At 39.3% G+C, this 22040-nt stretch overlaps 1 protein-coding gene across 2 annotated transcripts in view; it reads left to right on the top strand.

The window, feature by feature from the left end:
- Positions 1-21306, top strand: part of Dgkepsilon (diacylglycerol kinase epsilon) — a 44438-nt gene extending 23132 nt beyond the window's left edge. For both annotated transcript variants that reach the window (XM_069829125.1, XM_069829124.1), the window contains 5 exons: positions 29-174; positions 540-708; positions 11995-12172; positions 14973-15109; positions 17425-21306. In XM_069829125.1, the coding sequence (XP_069685226.1) occupies positions 29-174; positions 540-708; positions 11995-12172; positions 14973-15109; positions 17425-17547 (753 nt within the window). In that variant the 3' untranslated portion in view covers positions 17548-21306. The remainder of the gene's footprint in view (positions 1-28; positions 175-539; positions 709-11994; positions 12173-14972; positions 15110-17424) is intronic.
- The last annotated feature ends 734 nt before the right edge of the window (positions 21307-22040 follow it).

The raw sequence follows: 22040 nt of genomic DNA, 5'->3' as shown, positions 1-22040 counted from the left end.
AAAAATGTAAAACATATGTATATTTCAGCCAAGTCCAGGAGTAGCCATATTACCTATTGGAACTGGAAATGACTTGTCTCGGGTGTTGGGCTGGGGTAAGGAACATCATCCCAACTTTGACCCTGGCACATTCCTTGAACAAGTTCAGAAAGCACGTCTTGTCGAACTGGATAGGTATTGGCTCTTTTTTTCTTATTTAATTAAAGATATATCTATAAATTTCGTAAATTAACACATGACTCTCAGCAGAATTTCAGAAACCCAACTGAGTGTTGAAAGAAGTATTAACAATAGATAACTCTAAGAGCAAGGACAGGACTTAAGTCTGTGTAAGAGCTACAACTCATATTTGTAAAAGAGGCTGAAGGGTCATTAGCAAAAATATTAATTTTTCCATTTTATCTTTCGCTTCTTGACTCCACTTTTATGCATTATATCTGCCAGTACACTATTTTAATTTGTTCTGTAATAACATGTTTCTTTATTCTTTTCAATAAATAATTCTTGATTTTGATAATAGATATCTGTCTCTGATGCAGGTGGAATGTACAAGTGCATCCATACCGCCATTTAGGTATTCGCTTACCAGTTCGAAACATGAACATGTACAACTATTTAAGTGTGGGAGTGGATGCCCAGGTTACTTTAGATTTCCACCGTACACGAGAGTCCCCATTCTATATCATCAGCAGTCGTTTAATAAATAAGGTGAGGTTTTTTAGTTGAAGATATAACAGGAAAATACTGATTGTATCTTAACTGTTCTTATCACTTTCTGGTATGAATGAGAACAAAGTGAAACAGAATTACAAATGGCAGATCATTAGTATGGCTCAAGATAACAAAAGGAAAACTTTCTTTCACTGTAACTCAGTATCAGTATTTTTAATATATGTGATTATTAAAGCTAAATGTGTTGTTGCTAAAGGTCTCAGAAAGGGAAGGGACAATATTGTAGGAGCAATAATATATAGGAAATAAATTGCATATTTAAGGAAGTTATGAGACAGTCAAAACAGAGGTAAGGATGTATATAGTGGAGAAAAGTTGAAAAAAAAAATAGCGAACTTCTGGACATGTCATAATAAAGATATACCCTAGTGAAAGAGTATTGTATATTCTCGAATATCCCGTGCACTTTTTCCCCAAAATATACAAGCAAAAAACACGAGTACATGGTTTATTCCAAATGAAGTTGGCAACATTACCCAATTTTTTGGCCTGTCGAGTTAGCTCTGTGTAGCACATCTGCCTCCAGACTAGCCAGTCCAGGTTCGATTCCCGGTGGGGTCAGAAATTTTCATGTAAAATTTTTTACCTCAGGACTCAGAGAGATGTGCACCAATATGTCTGGGTTAAATCCCAAATCTCTCTGCAGTCTATATGAAGAGAAGGCATATGTAACTGTTGATAGTAATTCGTCCGTCGGATGGGGATGTTACGCCTGGCGGCCCCCTTGGTCCTATTTGACGGGAGTAGGCTACATGCTGGCACCGGGTTTCCTCTTTTCTTTTCTTCACCATCATTATCCTCACCTGTTCCCTACCCTACACTTACACATACACTCACCCTAGTACACGACATAACTCTTCACAGATACTACACATGTAGAACGTGGCCTGCTGAAGTGGTGTGCAATTTGAAAATGGATCACAGTCCTGCCATCTACCTGCAGTATGCGGAACCCGAATCACACAAGTGAAGTGGGTAGGCATTAGACACACACACACACATTATCCAATTTTCCTCCCACGCAGCTCCTAAGATGGTAGCACATGCCATTATCTTCCCGTCGGGTATTTCAATTATCATTGTTAAATGGTGTTTGCATTAGCAGTACATGTGTCATAATCAAGTTCAAGTGTGATAAATGTATAGTTTGTGCATCTTATATTTTCAGTTCTGAAAATGAGTACCACTAAAGATATTGAGATTGCGAACCTTTACTTGCAGCAAAAAAAAACTTAAAATTATTAAAGAAGCGGAGGAACATGGAAATTGTGATGCATGCTATTAATGTTGTAGGATATCATGTAAACGGCCTATTACCAGTATAACAGCTGACATGGGTGCAGTGTGTGTGCACATAGGATGGATAGATTTGAAGTGCGTCCTGTTCCAGGATGAACTTATTGTTAAGTGAATTGCATTTGTGATTTTCGTGAATACATTTGTTGAAAGTTTTATTTTTATAATCCCCTCCTCTCCACTTCCAAAATGGGGTGTGCGGGATATTCGAGAAAATACAGTAATAGGATTTAGTAAAACTCTGAAATTCTGGATTATGTAGTAATCTGCCCATGTATATAGTAAAACTGATTCTAGTGGGATTTTTTATGGGGAAAGTATGATGGTTTCAAAACTGATTCTTCTGTTAATTTTTGTAATAATGAATGCACTATGTTTGTCTGTATTAATACAAGATTATGATATAATGAGATATGTTTTCCAGTCTGTGTTGATCAACTTGTCATATTTCATGTACTGTAGTATTGGATATTTTAAATATGGTTTATTTAACTGTGCAACTGCAGAAGTTATATCAGCATCGCTGGTGTGTCGGAATTTTGACCCGCAGGAGCTCTTTTACATGCCAGTAAATCTACTGACATGAACCTGTCGCATTTAAACACATTTAAATGCCATCAACCTCGGCCGGAATCGAACCCACAACCTCGAGCATAGAAGGTCAGCGCTATACCAACTACGCTACCGAGGGCGACTGTAGTATTGGAAATTGTTTTGGTGATATATGAAGATAATCCTTCATGCATACCAAATATGTGTAGATTGTCAAATGCTGTCATAGGTCTTCTAAAAAATTCAGGGTGGTCCTAAGTCATTTGGCAAAAATGCATTATTACTGTAAACCTGTTTCATTCACAAAACCGAAGACAAACTGGTAGCAGGTGTTCAAAGAATGGACTGTTTTCCAGTTCTAGCAACGATTCATGAAACATTTCGAGGTAATATTCAGAGTTATCAGTCTGAAAAAAAAAAAAAAAAAAAAAACAACAACAATAGGGTCTGATGAGCCCACCAACAAAATTTCACGCCCACTGGGTGACATACTGTACTCTGTGAGCAATATTCCCCTCCAAGAGAGCTTTCTCAACGTGCTCTGCCACAGAGCAATAATTACTGTGATTTTGGTATACATAAACAAGAGCAAGAAGAGAAATTGCTCGTAATTTGTGGAGTAACCTCAATAGGTGATTCCATTTAGTGTTTTAAATACAATGGATGAGTACAATGCGTTTGATGAACTGAGAAAGGTTTATAAAGCTCGCAGAGATTCTGCATCAGTTTGATTGTAATAACCTTCACAGATTTCAGAAAGAAATTGTCGCTTGAGTATTGCAACACTTTCTATTGAAATCTAACAAAACTAGACGTGCAGATTTATCTAGTGAAGAAAATATTCTTACGATATGTCAGTGATCCTCATTTTCAAACCGAAGTGGTGTGATTCAAGCCACTCTGTCATCCACCGCTGTGGAGTAATGATTAGCATGTGTAACCATGAAATGATCGGGCCCATTTCAAAACCTGGTTGGAACAACTGGTTCAGGTTCACCCGAGGTGTTTTCAAAACAAAATGAAGCAGAATTGCTCGGTAACTATCAGTATTGGACCTCTCACTCATTTCCTCCTCAGGGGACACCGCCTTAAAGTAACACTGTCCGTGTGGGCGAGGAGGTTTGTGTGCTCCAGTGATGCTGAGGGCTATGCCAGCCGTAGCTAGCTACTGGCAGGGGCTCCCATGCTGGACAGGTCTCAGCTGAGGTGCCAGACGAAGTGTGTCCTACAACATCCTGTCTGCCTTATCCTATCCTTATCGCCTCCCATTCCTGTATCCAAGCCAAGGTGTTGAGGGTTGAATGGCACTGGGGTACTTAAATATTCAGTGTCGTGAACAGTCTCTTGGGGTTTCAGGTCGAATCCCTTTGTACTTAGGCCTTCTGCTTCCGTGAGGGTTCTAGGGACAGTGACTTCAATTCCTCCATTATTGTAGAAACAATATTTACCCAAAGAACAAAACAACCAGGATGCTCCCTAAGGGAAACTCTAGAGAAGAGGATGGTAAGGAATCTGGAAATGGGTTAACTGAAATTGCAGAGACTCAGTTAAGGAAAGCTCCCTAAAGAGGGACTCCAGAGAAGAACATGATGAGGAATCTGGAAACTGGTCAACTCATATTGCAGGCTCAATTAAGGAAACCTGAGAATCCAGGAAGCTTCCTAATGGGGAGACTCCAGAGAAGAACATGGTGAGGAATCTGGAAATTGGTCAACTCACATCACAGAGGCTCAGTTAAGGAAACCTGAAAACCCAGAGAGCTCCCTAGCAGGGGACTCTAGAGAAGAACGTGGTGAAGAATCTGGAAATGGGTCAACTCACATTGCAGACTCAATTAAGGAAACCTGACAATCCAGAGAGCTCCCTAATGGGATACTCTAGAGAAGAACATGGTGAGGAATCTGGAAACAGGTCAACTCTCATTGCAGGGACTCAGTTAAGGGAACCTGAGAATCCAGAGAGCTCCTTAATGGAGGACTCTAAATAAGAACATGGTGAGGAATCTGGAAATGGGTCAATTCTCAGTTAAGGGAACGTGAGAATCTAGAGAGCTCCTTAACGGAGGATTCTAGAGAATAACATGGTGAGGAATCTGGAAACAGGTCAACTCTCAGTTAAGGGAACTTGACAATCTAGAGAGCTCCTTAATGTAGGACTCCAGAGAAGAACATGGTGAGGAATCTGGAAACAGGTCAACTCTCAGTTAAGGGAACTTGAGAATCTAGAGAGCTCCTTAATGGAGGACTCTAGAGAAGAACATGGTGAGGAATCTGGAAACAGGTCAACTCTCAGTTAAGGGAACTTGAGAATCTGGAGAGCTCCTTAACGGAGGACTCAGAGTAGAACATGGTGAGGAATCTGGAAACGGGTGAACTCTCAGTTAAGGCAACTTGAGAATCTAGAGAGCTCCTTAACGGAGGACTCTAGAGAAGAACATGGCGAGGAATCTGGAAACAGGTCAACTCTCAGTTAAGGGAACTTGAGAATCTACAGAGCTCCTTTCAGAGGACTCTAGAGAAGAACATGGTGAGGAATCTGGAAACAGGTCAACTCTCAGTTAAGGGAACTTGAGAATCTAGAGAGCTCCTTACAGAGGACTCTAGAGAAGAACATGGTGAGGAATCTGGAAACAGGTCAACTCTCAGTTGAGGGAACTTGAGAATCTAGAGAGCTCCTTAACGGAGGACTCTAGAGAAGAACATGGTGAGGAATCTGGAAACAGGTCAACTCTCAGTTAAGGGAACTTGAGAATCTAGAGAGCTCCTTACAGAGGACTCTGGAAACAGGTCAACTCTCAGTTAAGGGAACTTAAGAATCTAGAGAGCTCCTTAATGTAGGACTCCAGAGAAGAACATGGTGAGGAATCTGGAAAAAGGTCAACTCTCAGTTAAGGGAACTTGAGAATCTAGAGAGCTCCTTAACGGAGGACTCTAGAGGAGAACATGGTGAGAAATCTGGAAACAGGTCAACTCTCAGTTAAGGGAACTTGAGAATCTAGAGAGCTCCTTAACGGAAGACTCTAGAGAAGAACATGGTGAGGAATCTGGAAACGGGTCAACTCTCAGTTAAGTGAACTTGAGAATCTAGAGAGCTCCTTAACGGAGGACTCTAGAGAAGAACATGGTGAGGAATCTGGAAACAGGTCAACTCTCAGTTAAGGGAACTTGAGAATCTAGAGAGCTCCTTAACGGAAGACTCTAGAGAAGAACATGGTGAGGAATCTGGAAACAGGTCAACTCTCAGTTAAGGGAACTTGAGAATCTAGAGAGCTCCTTACAGAGGACTCTAGAGAAGAACATGGTGAGGAATCTGGAAACAGGTCAACTCTCAGTTGAGGGAACTTGAGAATCTAGAGAGCTCCTTAACGGAGGACTCTAGAGAAGAACATGGTGAGGAATCTGGAAACAGGTCAACTCTCAGTTAAGGGAACTTGAGAATCTAGAGAGCTCCTTACAGAGGACTCTAGAGAAGAACATGGTGAGGAATCTGGAAACAGGTCAACTCTCAGTTAAGGGAACTTAAGAATCTAGAGAGCTCCTTAATGTAGGACTCCAGAGAAGAACATGGTGAGGAATCTGGAAAAAGGTCAACTCTCAGTTAAGGGAACTTGAGAATCTAGAGAGCTCCTTAACGGAGGACTCTAGAGGAGAACATGGTGAGAAATCTGGAAACAGGTCAACTCTCAGTTAAGGGAACTTGAGAATCTAGAGAGCTCCTTAACGGAAGACTCTAGAGAAGAACATGGTGAGGAATCTGGAAACGGGTCAACTCTCAGTTAAGTGAACTTGAGAATCTAGAGAGCTCCTTAACGGAGGACTCTAGAGAAGAACATGGTGAGGAATCTGGAAACAGGTCAACTCTCAGTTATGGGAACTTGAGAATCTAGAGAGCTCCTTAACGGAAGACTCTAGAGAAGAACATGGTGAGGAATCTGGAAACGGGTCAACTCTCAGTTAAGTGAACTTGAGAATCTAGAGAGCTCCTTAACGGAGGACTCTAGAGAAGAACATGGTGAGGAATCTGGAAACAGGTCAACTCTCAGTTAAGGGAACTTGAGAATCTAGAGAGCTCCTTAACGGAGGACTCTAGAGAAGAACATGGTGAAGAATATGGAAACGGGTCAATTCTCATTGTAGAGGCTCAGTTAAGGAGAATCTGAGAAACCAGAGAGCTCCCTAATGGGAGACTCTAGAAAATAATATGGTGAGGAATCTGGAAACAGGTCGACTCATATTGCAGGGGCTCGGTGAAGGAAACCTGAGAATCCAGAGGTCTCTCTAATGGGGGACTCTAGAGAAGAACATGCTGAGGAATCTGGAAACGGGTTGACTCATATTGCAGGGGCTCAGTGACGGGAACCTGAGAATCAGAGACCTCCCTAATGGGGGACTCTAGAGAAGAACATGGCGAGGAATCTGGAAACTGGTCAATTCACATTGCAGGGGCTCAATTAAGGGAACTTGAGAATCTAGAGAGCTCCCTAACACAGGACTCTAGAGAAGGACATGGTGAGGAATCTGGAAACAGGTCAACACTCATTGCAGGGGCTCAGTTAAGGGAACCTGAGAATCCAGAGGGCTCCCTAATGGGATACTCTAGAGAAGAACATGGTGAGGAATCTGGAAACAGGTCAACTCTCATTGCAGGGGCTCAGTTAAGGGAACCTGAGAATCCAGAGGGCTTCCAAATGGGATACTCTAAAGAAGAACATGGTGAGGAATCTGGAAACAGGTCAACTCTCATTGCAGGGGCTCAGTTAAGGGAACCTGAGAATCCAGAGGGCTTCCTAATGGGATACTCTAGAGAAGAACATGGTGAGGAATCTGGAAACAGGTCAACTCTCATTGCAGGGGCTCAGTGACGGGAACCTGAGAATCCAGAGGGCTTCCAAATGGGATACTCTAAAGAAGAACATGGTGAGGAATCTGGAAACAGGTCAACTCTCATTGCAGGGGCTCAGTTAAGGGAACCTGAGAATCCAGAGGGCTTCCAAATGGGATACTCTAAAGAAGAACATGGTGAGGAATCTGGAAACATGTCAACTCTCATTGCAGGGGCTCAGTTAAGGGAATCCGAGAATCCAGAGGGCTCCCTAATGGGATACTCTAGAGAAGAACATGGTGAGGAATCTGGAAACAGGTCAACTCTCATTGCAGGGGCTCAGTTAAGGGAACCTGAGAATCCAGAGGGCTTCCAAATGGGATACTCTAAAGAAGAACATGGTGAGGAATCTGGAAACAGGTCAACTCCCATTGCAGGGGCTCAGTTAAGGGAATCTGAGAATCTAGAGAGCTCCCTGACGCAGGACTCTAGAAAAGGACATGGTGAGGAATCTGGAAATGGGTCAACTCTCATTGTAGGGGCTCATTTAAGGGAACCTGAGAATCCAGAAAGCTTCCTAATGGGGGCTCTAGAGAAGAACATTTTGAGGAATCTGGAAACAGGTCAACTCTCATTGCAGGGTCTCATTTAAGGGAACCTGAGAATCCGGAAAGCTTCCTAATGGGGGACTCTAGAGGAGAACATGGTGAGGAATCTGGAAACAGGTCAACTCTCATTGCAGGGGCTCAGTTAAGGGAACCTGAGAATCCAAAAAGCTTCCTAATGGTGGACTCTAGAGGAGAACATGGTGAGGAATTTGGAAACAGGTCAACTCTCATTGCAGGGGCTCAGTTAAGGGAACCTGAGAATCCAGAAAGCTTCCTAATGGGATACTCTAGAGAAGAACATGGTGAGGAATCTGGAAATAGGTCAACTCTCATTGCAGGGGCTCAGTTAAGGGAACCTGAGAATCCAGAGGGCTCCCTAATGGGATACTCTAGAGAAGAACATGGTGAGGAATCTGAAAATAGGTCAACTCTCATTGCAGGGGCTCAGTTAAGGGAACCTGAGAATCCAGAGAGCTCCCTAATGTGGAACTCTAGAGAAGAACATGGTGAGTAATCTGGAAATAGCTTTTGCTTAGGATGCATTTTCCTGAATCTCAGGTAACTGAAGAGGAGTTGGTATCTAGCCAGGCCTGCTGACCAGCTAAGCTGGATTGGTGGACTGCAGCTGATATCGTCATCTTAAAGAATATTAAGTGGGCTATTCATTTATTAGGCCCCTTTTAGAGCCCAGGAGTGGATGGATATATCTGGCTTTGCTATAGCAGGAACAGGATTATAAACCCATTAGTCTGACCTCTTTCCTTTTGAAAGTTTTGGAAAGGTTGGAGGATAGACTTATTAGGAATCAAGCTCTGGCATACACTCTGCATCCTAATAACATTCCTACCAGGCTGGCAAGTCCATTGAAACAGCACTACATCGGCTATTGGTGTGGGCTAAGAAGGTGCTGGATCATGGAGAGCGTGCTATGGCTGTCTTCTTGGACATAGAGGAGGCTTTCAACTTTACGTCTCATGGCTTCATCTATAGAGGACTTACTAGACATGAGGTCAACCAAATAGTGATCCAGTCGATTATGGCTTCTCTAGAGGTCTGCTAGATGACAATATCACTTAATCATTGCTCACTGTTCTTTACTATTCCCAGGGGATGCCCTCAAGAAGGAGTTTTATCTTCACTTCTGTGGTGCGTGGTAGTTGATGAACTGCTTGTCAAGCTCAGTGAAAGTGGAATGCATGCCCAAGGCTATGCAGATGACATGATTATGATCGTGACCAAATTTCCTGACACAGTGTCGGAACTTGTTCAAATTTCTCTTAAAACTGTGGACAGTTGGTGTAGCAAGGTGAAACTGTTGGTCAATCCTGACAAGATTGACCTTTTTGTTGCATCACTCTATGTCGCTCAAGTACTTTGGAGTTATTTTGGATTCTCAGCTGACTTGGAGAGAGCAATTGAGTACAACGTGACTAAAACCTGCAATTCTTTCAAAGAGCCTTTGGTAAGAGTTGGGAACTCAGGCCCAAAGTGGTCTGTTGGCTCTATATCTCTATCATTAGGTCTTCTATCACCTGTGCAGCTTTAGTTTGGTTGCCTGGTGCGTTGACACAGGCCGCCAAAAATATGCTAACTGAAATCCAACGCTTGGTGTGTTTGTGCACTTCTCCACTTAGTGCCCTTGAGGCACGTTGGGCCTGTCTCCTCTGGACTTGATAGTTCAGAGAGAGGCCAGAGTGGCTGCTGCACATCAACTCTGGAGTTTGGGCTGCTGGTTCTTTAAACATCTGTTAAAGGAGCATTTGTCAAGGCTTCAGAAGTCTCAGTCAATTCTTGCAATGGGATGTGATTTTATGGGGCCTAAATATAATTTTGAGCCATATACAGTTTTTTTTCCACCCACGGAAGGGTGGACTTTTGGCTCAAGGACTCCTAACCACGTCAAGGGTCTGGTTTAGTAAACGGACGGTTCAAAGACTATGATGGGACGGGGGCTGACATTCATGGGCCCAAAACAAGGCTATCTTATTCTCTGGGTTGCTATACTACAGTGTTCCAGATCGAAATATTTGCTATTTTAGTCTGTGCATATATTTTATTAGAAATGTCTTGGTTTAAAGGGCTGGATTTGTATCTGCACTGATTAAGTGCAGTCAAAATAGTGTCCAAATTGGTATGGCAATGCCAGAGGACACTGGATCATATTTGTTCCCAATGCCCTGTAATGCTACAGGACATACGAGGATTAGAGGTAATGCAACTGCCGATAGGTTGGCGAGAGAGGGCTCTGCAAATATCTTCATGGGTCCGAAACCTGTTCTTGGTATTACTCCACTGAGGGCGAGATGGGAAATCACGCAATGGTGATACACCAGCGTGGCACACTGTGGAGAAATTTCACTAATGCTGGGCAAGCTGAAACATTGATTGAGGTCCTAGCAGAAATATTGGTAGGATATTCTTATCCTTTAACCATGTGCAGCTTAGGGGTATTGTAGTCCTACTAACAGGACACAACACTAAGGAAACACCTGCGTGTGATGGGACTGACTACAGACCCCACAGGCAGGAAGTGGGAGAGAAATGGAATCTTCTCTCTACATATTATGTGATTGTGAGCCTTTGTCCAACAATCAGATATGTCCTCTTGGGCTTGGATAGGCTGGAACCAGAGGATATAAGGAAAGCAGACCCAAGAACAATCCTGGTCTTCAAAGAGGTTCGGGACATAGGTAAACTTTCCACTTATCTGAGGCACAATGAGTCCACTTAAGTGGTCTATGTATGGGGCCGAAAGGCCTGAACCATTTCAATTCATTCATTCACACTCATTTCGCCATCATAATTACACTTCTCTTTCATCATCACCATCATCTCCTTTCACATATTTTGGACTTGCTCCGATGTGAGTGCGAACCACCACTGAACTGGACCCCATTGTATGTGGTTGTGCTGTGTACTGTGCATGCTCACCTGGAGCTCATAGTGTTCATGGAACCTGTGGTTGAGGGACTGTAGCGATTTCTATGCAGAAAGGTAGCAAAGGGATTCTGTAGAGTGTAGGGGAGTTTGGGGGGCAGCCCACAGGGGAATCTGTAGCATGAGGGGCCTTAAGGCATGCACATACACACCATTTAATTTCAGGTAGTACAATGAGTTCATACAAGCAGTCTATGTGCAAAAACAGTCCCCAGCCTGTGCCCCACCGCTCCAGGGGGACAAATAGAAGTCACTCTGCTTCATAGAATTTACAAAGGAATGGATGCGATAGTAAAGAAGATTCATCTGTGGATCAGATTTCCTTCAACTGTCAACATACTTGCAAACATGTGATGATTAAAAAAAAAACAAGCATATACGGAGACAACTACATTACAAGAAATGAAGCATAAAGCATAATTGCATGCTACATTGCTACATGTAATTCTAAAGAAGAGTTGACAGGTGTAGATGTGAAGTGTCCTGGGTCAGTATATGATTCATGAATATGGAAGAATTCTGATGTTCATGGAGTAATGAATGCACTACTTTTTGGTGATGATAATAGATATGGAATTGACCCTAGGCTCATGACACCATACCGAAATATCATATCTCAAGAACATAGATTGTACAATAAGTGCATAACAAAAAAATGAGTTGTAATAGAAAGATGCTTTGGCTAGGTAAAGCAACACTTTCTCATTTTACAAAATAAAATAAGAATAGCTACATAAAGAGTGCTTTCAATTATCTTGTGTTGTTTTATTCTACATAATGTGGCTCAACACCTTCATGATGACGCTCATGCAATCCCACAAAATGAGGAAGAAGAAGATGCTCAGGAAAATGAAACTGACCTGTGGGCCACCCCATATATGATCTTTCTCCAAGTAATATTGTTATCTTTTGCTATGTATGACATAAATTCATTGTATTAGTGTTTATTAATGTGTACTCTTTAGTAGTTGAAAAAATATAAAGTTTCAGACAATCTTTTCATCTTCAGGACTGAAGTCTTTCAGATAACCATTTTATGTATTGCTAGATGTTATATCTAACATATGGAACACAACAAGTGATGGAGAGAGGATTCCGGGACTTGGACCAGCGCTTAGAAGTGTATCTTGATGGCGTGAAAGCTGAACTTCCTTCAATTGAATCTATAGTGGTACTTAACATCCCTTCGTGGGGAGCAGGTGTTCATTTGTGGAATATGGGTGCAGGTATCAGTTACATTACTAATTAATTAATTTCAGCATTACTATATAAATAAATACAGTAGAACCCTGCTAGTCTGAACTAATTGCGACTGGGGCCTGTTTGGATTATCGAAATTTTGGATTAAGCGGAGGACAGGAGTGCAAGCAGAAAAACCATGCTTAATACCCTACACACTCCTCACTATCCACCCCTTTGTTTAATTTCGGAGTCTAATCCATTCACTAATAAAATAAGTATCACTTTATATTGTACACTTTAAGTTTGTAAATCCTGTAGCATTAAATTGATCGAATTTCAGTTTAAATATTTTTTTTTTTTTTTTTTTTTTTTTTTTTTTTTTTTTTTGGCATGTTCAGATTAGCGGGGTTCTACTGTAGATAATAGTTTCAAATGTTGTGTTGCAATATTGATTTCTGTTGAACTGCCGTACATCCTAAATTAAGCTCTTTGGCAATAATTATTTAGATTAATTTGGTATAATTTGAATAAATTATGCAAAGAATTTCCTGATGCAAAAGCCTGGTATGCAAAGGGTTAATTCTTTGACAGTGACAGACTGGCTGTTCTACATAGCATAGTCGAGAATTGAATCACTTCATGCCACCCATACAAACTACTATATTTGTTGGTGTATAAGACGCACCCCAAAAATTGAAAGAAATTTTCCACAAAAAACTCACATTTAAAGAAAAATATAACTAATATTAAGAATTATTCAGAAGCCTTTAAATTCTCTTCCATCTTTGTCATTGTAAGTTTCTTCTTCATGGATCCATTAAACTCTCCATTAGAACAGGAATCTTCATCTTCAGATTCATAGAGAAAATGATCCTCACTTCCATCTAGAGTGTTGCTGATACCACAATTAAAAAACGACTTCACAACAGTGAGCTCTCACTGACATTGGACCAGGATATTTAGACCCATTCACAAACTTGAGTATAGGCTGTTTAAACACTCCCTTTGGAGTCAGCTGATGCACATTGGTATCCATCATCCACTTATTCTATTCTTTTCTCATGAACACTTTAAAATGGTTTGGTTAAAGAAACATCAAAAGGCTGTGAAGTTAGTACTCCTGGTATGACAGCTATTCCAAGATCTTGGAAGGGAAAAACTAGAGTGCAAGCACCTATGAAAAATAACAGTACATTAAGGTCTACCTCCATTGTATAAGACGCAGCCTAATTTTAAGGCCTATTTTGAAAACAGAAAAGTGCGTCTTGTACACCGATAAAACCCAACTACTTAACAAAGATTCAGGAACATTCCTCTCCATTTCCTACACTCATTTCATATACTGATGAGTCAGGCTGTAATGATGTAGATTGTACCCACTGTACAGTAATCTAGCATGAAAGGAAGTTCTTTATATCTATTGAAAGTAAATACATTAATATTATATATGAAGAGTCCACTGCAAGAATGATGGATGTCATTTGGAATACATTTTGAAGGAGAAGCGACTGAAAGTTTGAAATGCTTAGCGCTCAAAGCTTAACTGTGATTTTCCGATCATTACTGGACAATGACTATCAGTGTTAATGCCATGTAACTCTCTACGTACATTCTATATGTCTTAAGCTATGCATTGACAGTCTTGGTTCATTTCCGACGAAAAAGTGACATCCACCATTCTTGCAGTGGAATCTTCATATGCACTGTCTTTTGTGCTCATCTTGCACTTAATCGTATGCAGTTCTAATTCGTATATACGAGGGTTAATCCCAATGCTGTAGCCCTGATCTATTTCTAATTGAACTAAAATTTGTATTTCGTGGCACACAGATGACTGAAATGTGTTATGGCTACATGCCAAGTTGCAAGTCTATACATTCTGCATTCTCATAGTAGGTGTTCCAAGTGGCCACCAGAGGTGCTGTATCGGTAGAAAAAAATAGCCTGTCGAGCAAAGATCTGTGATTAAATACCTCCAAAAGGGAATGTCTCCATCTCAAATTCACCAAGGTATGACAGGTACCTTGGGAGAATGTACTGTATTTTATGGTATAGTAAAAAGGTGGTGTCGAATATTTAAATGTAGGGGAACATCGTGTGAAGATGAACATGATAGCAGCCTTTCGAGAAATGTCACAATACCAGAAAACATCAATAAAGTGCATGATTTAGTGCTGCAAGATCGATAAGTCACCATCAGGGATATAGTAGAGGAAACAGACTTCTCATACCATATTGTGCACAATATTTTGGTAAAGGAATTGGACATGAAAAAAATAACTGCAAGATGGGTGAGCCACAATAACAGGCCTTTATTATGCAAATTTAATTGAAAAATTTTGGGATGTTATCAAGTAGAAATGTTGTGGCAAGTTGAGGTGAAAGGTTCTTTTTTTCCACCAAGATATGCTTCAAGTCACAAGTCCTTAGGTGCAGTGGCTGCAATTTCAACAGCAGAATTTGAATTGCTGTACAATCCATTCTGCTCACCAGATCTGGCAACCTAGCGACTTCAGGCTATTCCCAAAACTCAAAGAACACTTGTGTGGGAAGAAACTTTCATCCAATGATGAAGTTATGCAATCTGTAAACAAGTGATTTGTAGAGGTTGGACAACCCTTCTTCCAGGAAGCTGTGGAAATGTTGGAGCATCGCTGGGAGAAGTGCATCAATCTATTAGGGAACTATGTGGAAAAATGAGGTAATAATCTTACCTCAACTGTAAGTGGGTCAGGGCTACAGCATAGGAATCAACCCTAGTACATACACTTCAAATGATATTGTGATAACATTACATCTACTTGTCTCTTTCATCTCTCACAAGCTATTTTTATGCATTCTCAGACAATGAAGATATTGCCCCACAAAGCTACAATGATAATAAATTGGAAGTAGTTGCATTATATTCTTCATTCCATATTGCCCAACTGCAAGTCGGACTTTCACAACCATACAGAGTAGGACAAGCTTCCTGTGTTCAGGTGAGTGAGTGTTAATGATACCCGGCCCCGGAACAATTTTTCCTTGAAATTATTCGAACCTGCTTTACAGGGAGCTACTACCTGAAAGCTAGATTTGCAATCTTATGTAACAACATTCACTGACAGAAGTCAAGCTGCCACACTTGCTTCTTACAAAATACCATAGGTTATTGCAAAAAGAAAAAATCTTTCGAATATGAGGAGTATGTTAAAGAATGTATTCTACAAGCTGCAGACTCTTTCTTTGGAAAGTTTAGAAATAAATAAAAGATGTCTGCCATAAATTCTCTTCAGCTGTCAGCCTGAACAGTTATTAGACGTGTTGAAAAAAGTGTCAGAAAATGTTACTCATCTTTTGAAGAGACATTTGGAACGCTGTGCTTACTTCTCAATGCAGTTGGATGAATCTAAGGTATCAGTGACACAGCCCAGTAGCCTTGTTCATCCAAATGGTTTTTAACGACTTCACAGTAAAGGAAGAGCTCCTTAAAATAATTCCTTTAAAAGGCAGTACATGAGGAGAGGATATATTTTTATCTGTGGAAGACTTCCTTACGTGCAACGAGATCCCAACACAAAAATTAGTTGGTATAACAACTGATGCGCCTCCTGTTTTCACATGACGACGTAACGGTTTCATTGGACTTGCCCAAAAAGGTTAAATGTTCCCACATTTTATCTCCTACTATTGCATCATTCATCAATAAGCTCTTTGTGGTAAATTTTTAAGTGCGAACAATGTCATGAAGGTTCCATGGTTCATTTTCGCGAAAAGGTCAAAATCACATGGGCTGATATCTGGGGAGTATGGTGGATGCTCTAGAATTTCCCAGTTCCATATGCGAAGTAAATTAACTACAAGGGCAGCTATGTGAGAGCGAGCACCACCATGTAGCACTATAGGATGAGAATTCAGGAGATTTGGACGTTTATGGCGCACAGGTGGTCATGAATGGTGTTCCAGAAAATAATTGTAATATGCATCATTCACATCATTTCCCACAGAAACTAAATGAGTGACAAGGATACTGTAAAATCATAAGCAACAGTGAACATGATTTTAAGGGATCCTGTTCTTACTGATACTTTTTTGGCTGTGGGGAATCTGTGAAAGCCACAATTTAAGTCACACAGTATTTGCATGCGCTCACAGTTGGATTCTGGCGTCTTGTCAGCCCATTTGAGTTGTGTGGATATAAGGAGAAATTGTGACAGTGTCGTGTATAGTTCATGGGGTAGCTCAGTCAGGAGAGCATTCATGCGCTAAGCGAAGGGTCCCGGGATCAATACCCGGCCTCGGAACAATTTTTCCTTGAGATTATTTAAATAAGATCGTTGGCCAGTCAGTCGATTTTTAAGCTGCTTAACCTTTTCTTTTCTGATGTTACTGTTTGGAGGGAACTCAGCATTTATTTTTGAATGAGTTGTGTTAAAATGTTTATCCACAGTATCTTTCTTTCCCAAAGAGATGTTGACTTTGCACAATAAACACACTCACTTGCGATTTACTGCAGTAAAAAAATAATCATGTTCCCACTCTGATTAATTATTCTTCTTGCAGGTTATTCGCAATAAATCAGGCACACAGTCCTAATGACACTAAAAAAAGTCACACAGAAAAGGTCACAAAACAAAGCAGAGTAACAGTTGGAATGACACATGTACATACACTAGTTCAGCTATGAGTTCTGGCTTCTCAGTTTGCACTGTGCACGAGGATGGACTCAGGCACTTAGGAGGAATCCCAACTCAATGGTTACTGCTTGGAGTACCAATAAGTCAGCTTTATTAAAATTTTCCGCAAGCTACCTGAAATGGCATGGCAATCGATGCATTGCCGACCTATGCATTATGGCCTCTTGTCCACTGCTGTAGAGTAATGGTTAGCATACCTGACTGTGAAACGAGCAGGCCTGGGTTCAAATCCTGGTTGAAGTATTTTCCGGGGTTTTTCCTCAACCCATTAAGAGTAAGTATTGGGTAACGTTCTCTGCCGGACTCTGGACTTACTTTGCTGGCTTTATCACCTTCATATGATTCAGATGCTAGATAACTTAGTAGCAGTTGATGAAACGTTGTAAAATAACCAATTGAGAAAAGAATTATGGCCTCTTGGTGTATCACTGGTATCTCTAATGATTGTCTTATTTAATTTCCACATGCTGCATTAGTGAAGTTTCATAAAATCATAATTTGTATATAGAGTCTTTAAAATAACAAGTAACAAGTAATATATAAATGTCACCATTCCAGTTTCATAATAATATGTGATATACAAAATATTTGTAATTAATGCCATTTCTTTTTTATCACAGATTAAACTGAAAGCTTTGACACCAGTTCAGGTTGATGGGGAACCATGGGAGCAGCATCCTGCAGAGCTGAACATTACATTTCGCAACCAGGCAACAGTACTAACATGCGTTGAAGTGGGCTGATTTGCAGAAGCGCCTTAACTCGAACTCCACATAGAAATACCCACATTCCATATAGGTTCGAGTGTGGTGATTTGATGAGGTACATTAAATGAATCTCATTTTATATTATTTTTTATCATATATGTTAGTATTTCATAATTTTAATGGATATTATTTTATTATTAGCTTTACATACAAAGAGTTGTTGAAGTTTCATTACAACTTGCATATTTTTAACTGTGGGTTTTATAATAGTGAACATCTATATTTATATTGTAGCATCAATGTTTTTTACTGTTATTGTAAATGTTTCTTATTCTAGTTAATATAGAAGATGACCGAGTTTCAAATAAATATGCCATGCGAAAAATTAAAATGCACTGGAAATAAGAGAGCGGCTGTGTGTGTCTCTCTTATTGTCCTGATGAGAATTTACAACATTGATTTCTGTAACAGTGCCAAAGAAAAATACCGAAGTAAAATTGTGTTTCATTATGCTTTCAGATGAGAAATAACATTTATGTAATTGCGTAAGTTTTGATATGCTTAGATATGCACACACTATGAAGTTGTATTTTTATTAGACAATTAATGTGAATCTAACAGAATTTATTATTTCTGCTTATAACTAAAAAATAAAGATATATGCATTATTATCGATATTTTTTTCTCGGCTACATTATAAAAATGACGATTTATAACACATGCTGTATTCAAAGATAATGTATGAAACAACACAAAATATCACAAAAATCAGCAAGGAATTCATTTAAAATTCTTATTAAACCATTACTGTTTCTGTCTTCTGTATTGCTCTGAAAACTGATGTGTGTCCTAAAGAGAGAAGAAACATGTCAGCTTAGATGAAGATCTTGCAATATATAATTAACTATCTTGAGACAGAAAATAGTATTTTTGAAATTTTTGTTTGTATGTCTGTCTGTAAGTTTGTTACTTTTTTATTCGATAATGGCTGAACTGATTTTTATGAAAATATCTAAAATAAGTTAGGTTCCAATTAGATTTTAGGCTATATGGCATTGAAAATTATTTCTTTAAAAGGGAGGTTATAAGGATGTCTGATGTAAGTAAATTTAAATACAGTGAAATCTCAGTGTAACGTACATCATAAAATATTATTTATACTTTATTTTGAAAAGTATATTATAATAAAGGTAAGTTTTATCCGAACAAAGTTGTTTTGATTTTACATTACATAATGCAAAGTTATTCCACAATATATCTTAGCTTTCATTTACTGCATCTGTGTTTAGAGTCCATGTAAGATTCAACAAACTAAAGAAAACCACAACACCTGTACAAAACTAGAATGAATATATATATATATATATATATATATATATATATTATTAACTTGGTTATTTAACGACACTGTATCAACTACGAGGTTATTTAGCGTTAATGGAATTGGTGATAGCAAGATTGCACATAGAACACTATGGACGTGAAGGCGAGCGTTTCCTTCAACATATAACTTTAGATGAAACCAGTTTGATGCTACCAACCAAAATTGAAGAGAGAATCAAATGAGTGGCTGCACAGTGATTCCCCACGGCCAAAAAAGTATTGGCAAGAACAAGATCCACTTAAAGTCATGTTCATTGTTGCTTATGATTTTGACAGTGTCCTTGTCACGCATTCAGTTCCTATGAGAAATCATGTGAATGGTGCATAGTACAGTTACTTCCTGGAACACTGTTCACGTCCAGCTGTGCGCCATAAACGTCCAAATCTCCTGAATTCTCATCCTATTGTGCTACATGGTGGTACTCGCTCTCACATAGCTGCCCTTGTAGTTAATTTACTTCGCAGATGGAACTGGGAAATTCTGGAGCATCCTCCATACTCCCCAGATATGAGCCCACGTGATTTTGACCTTTTCGAAGATTAGTACAAGATGCTGTGGATGGCATCCATCGTCTCCATGAGGTGTGGAGGCAGGTTCTTCATGTTGGAGGAGATTACTTCTGAGCGCTGCATCAATGTGACTGTTCCAAAAATGTTTTCTTTGTTGTTAAATCAAATGTTGCCACTTGAATGACCCATGTATAAAAGCTTGTGCAGAAACTTAAAGATGCCAGCCCCATCACTGGACTTACTTTCTTCTTGCCAGAAACTAGTTGAAGGGAAAATTAAGTCTGATACAAGATAAAACCGGACATTTCAACAGATGTTTGGGTATAATTAATACAGTCTTCAAACCACCTTTAGTAGAGAAACATACAGCCATAAAATTATGCAATACATTGGCAAGACCTATCCTTACCTATGGTAGTGAAGTATGGACCCTGCGGAAGCATCTTGACAGTATGCCTAGAACACGGATCCCTAAAGCCATCATGTAATATCACCCACGTGGCAAAAGATCTTTGTCGTCCAAGAAAGAGATGGCTTGAGAACACCAGTGGAAGAATGATGATGAAGTTATTTACGTATTTTGTAACATATATAAAATAACAGAAGTAAATCTAAATACTGTAGTTAAGCATTACTTCAAATATAAACGCTTTATATTGCTTATAAATAGACATATATTAGTTCAGGGGTCTTCAATTATTTTTCCCTGGGATCCAGACTGATGGTAATATCGCAATAAAGGGGGCTTTGGAGTCCAAACATATGGTTGAGTGAAGTGGTGCTGGTCTTATTTTGATTGGTTACTCCGTCTAATTGCACAGAAGTGTGTGTGTGTGTATATATATATATCTGTGTATGTGTGTGTGTGTGTGTATATATATATATATATATATATATATATATATAAAGTAATTGTGATATGTATTAGCATCATGAATTAGTATTATATTCCACGCATTTTTTCATTTCAACCAGTTAAGTGTGTACATACAATACATTCACAAATAAACAGATTTTTAAATCAATGATGCATGTTTGAAATATATAATTCACCCACCCAACCTCATCAGTGAGAGAAGTGGCATGTCTTGCTTTGTGAAATCTTTTCACAGTCCGGAGTGTACGAAGTTCTAGCAATGGTTAAACAGTCCCCAAGTGTTCATTCGTTTTTCTAGATCTGAACCTGTTCTTCACAAAATCGCACACACATGTCGACGCAAACATTGTCAACTCATATTTTGAAAACTTGCACGAGTTAGGATATGTCAACAGAGTATCAAAATGATACATCAACCTTTTCTGCCCTTTCCCCTGTCATCTGTAGCTGTAGCATTTCCATCTGTAATGCAGCCTTGTCAAAATTTCATATTTTAAGTTGCTGTGTTATGCCATTCTCCACAAGGATTGACAGAAAAGCTTTTTTTTTTTCTTCACAGCTTGAAAAATGTCTTCCAGGTAAAAATAATTCAAGACTTCTGAACTAGTATTATGTCTATTTGTAAGCAATATAAAGCATTTGTACTTGAAGTAATGCTTAATTACAATATTTAGATTTACTTCTGTTATTTTATATATATATATATATATATATATATATATATATATGTGTTAGAAAATACGTAAATAATTATTTTAGTTAAATCATAAAGAGGAGAATGTCCACTATGAAGATGCTTATATACCCAATGCACGAATCGTTCATTAAATTCTCTCTTCAGTTGGCAAAAAAATATCGGAAAATTTTCGCAACAAATCTTCGTTACAAGATACCGAACGAAGTTTCGGGAAATGAACTCTTTCATTCTTCAAGACTTCAGTGAAGAGATATAACTTACCTTCAAAGAGTCATAATGCATCATGCAGTTCATGTAACAATTTCCCTGGCCTGGATTACACTGTTGTGGGGGGGGGAGGGGGGGGAAACTGTTTTCTTCTCCCTGACGAAATGTATGGTGATGGTGATTTAATGTGTACAGATTTAGTTGTGCTGAATTCGAATCTGTTAGCAAAATTGTTTCGTAACCCACCAATTTTTGGAGAGAAGAGTTTAAAGTAATTTGGGTGTTTTCGTACTTAAAAAGAAAAACCATATTTTCAAATTAATATTTGAGGAGAAAAATTTGCTCCGGCGCCAGGGATCGAACCCGGGTCCTTGGTTCTACGTACCAAGTGCTCTCACCATTGAGCTACGCCGAAGTCCAATCCACAGCACCGGATTCGAACTCTCCTCCTCCAGTGTTATTTCCATTAGTGGCCTGACTCCAAATTGGGCATGTATGTTGACGTTTATATTCAAGTCAACTGCCATTATACAAAGAGCACACTTAGTTAGAACTATCACGTTGCCATAGAGCTGAAAGGTATAATACAAACTGATAACATTGCTGAAAACTGTTATGCTTTAGGTAGCTCATTTGTAGTAGTATTCATGGATCTGAAACTCTTACAATTAAATTAATTGCAGTTTTGTATCATATTTATCGAACATTTTAAAGGTGCTAATGGGGCTCAATTAGAATTTGGAGACACCATGTGTACTTTATGAAAATCTTTTGCGCTATAAACTTTATTATTTAACATCAATCTTCTTTACAGATTTAATTCCGATCTCCTTTTCTTTCCTTTTATTGTAACCA

Source organism: Periplaneta americana, chromosome 6, assembly GCF_040183065.1.
Source record: "Periplaneta americana isolate PAMFEO1 chromosome 6, P.americana_PAMFEO1_priV1, whole genome shotgun sequence".
Taxonomy (NCBI): domain Eukaryota; kingdom Metazoa; phylum Arthropoda; class Insecta; order Blattodea; family Blattidae; genus Periplaneta; species Periplaneta americana.
The sequence above is the reverse complement of the archived record's forward strand: the minus strand, read 5'-3'. Positions and strand labels throughout refer to the sequence as shown.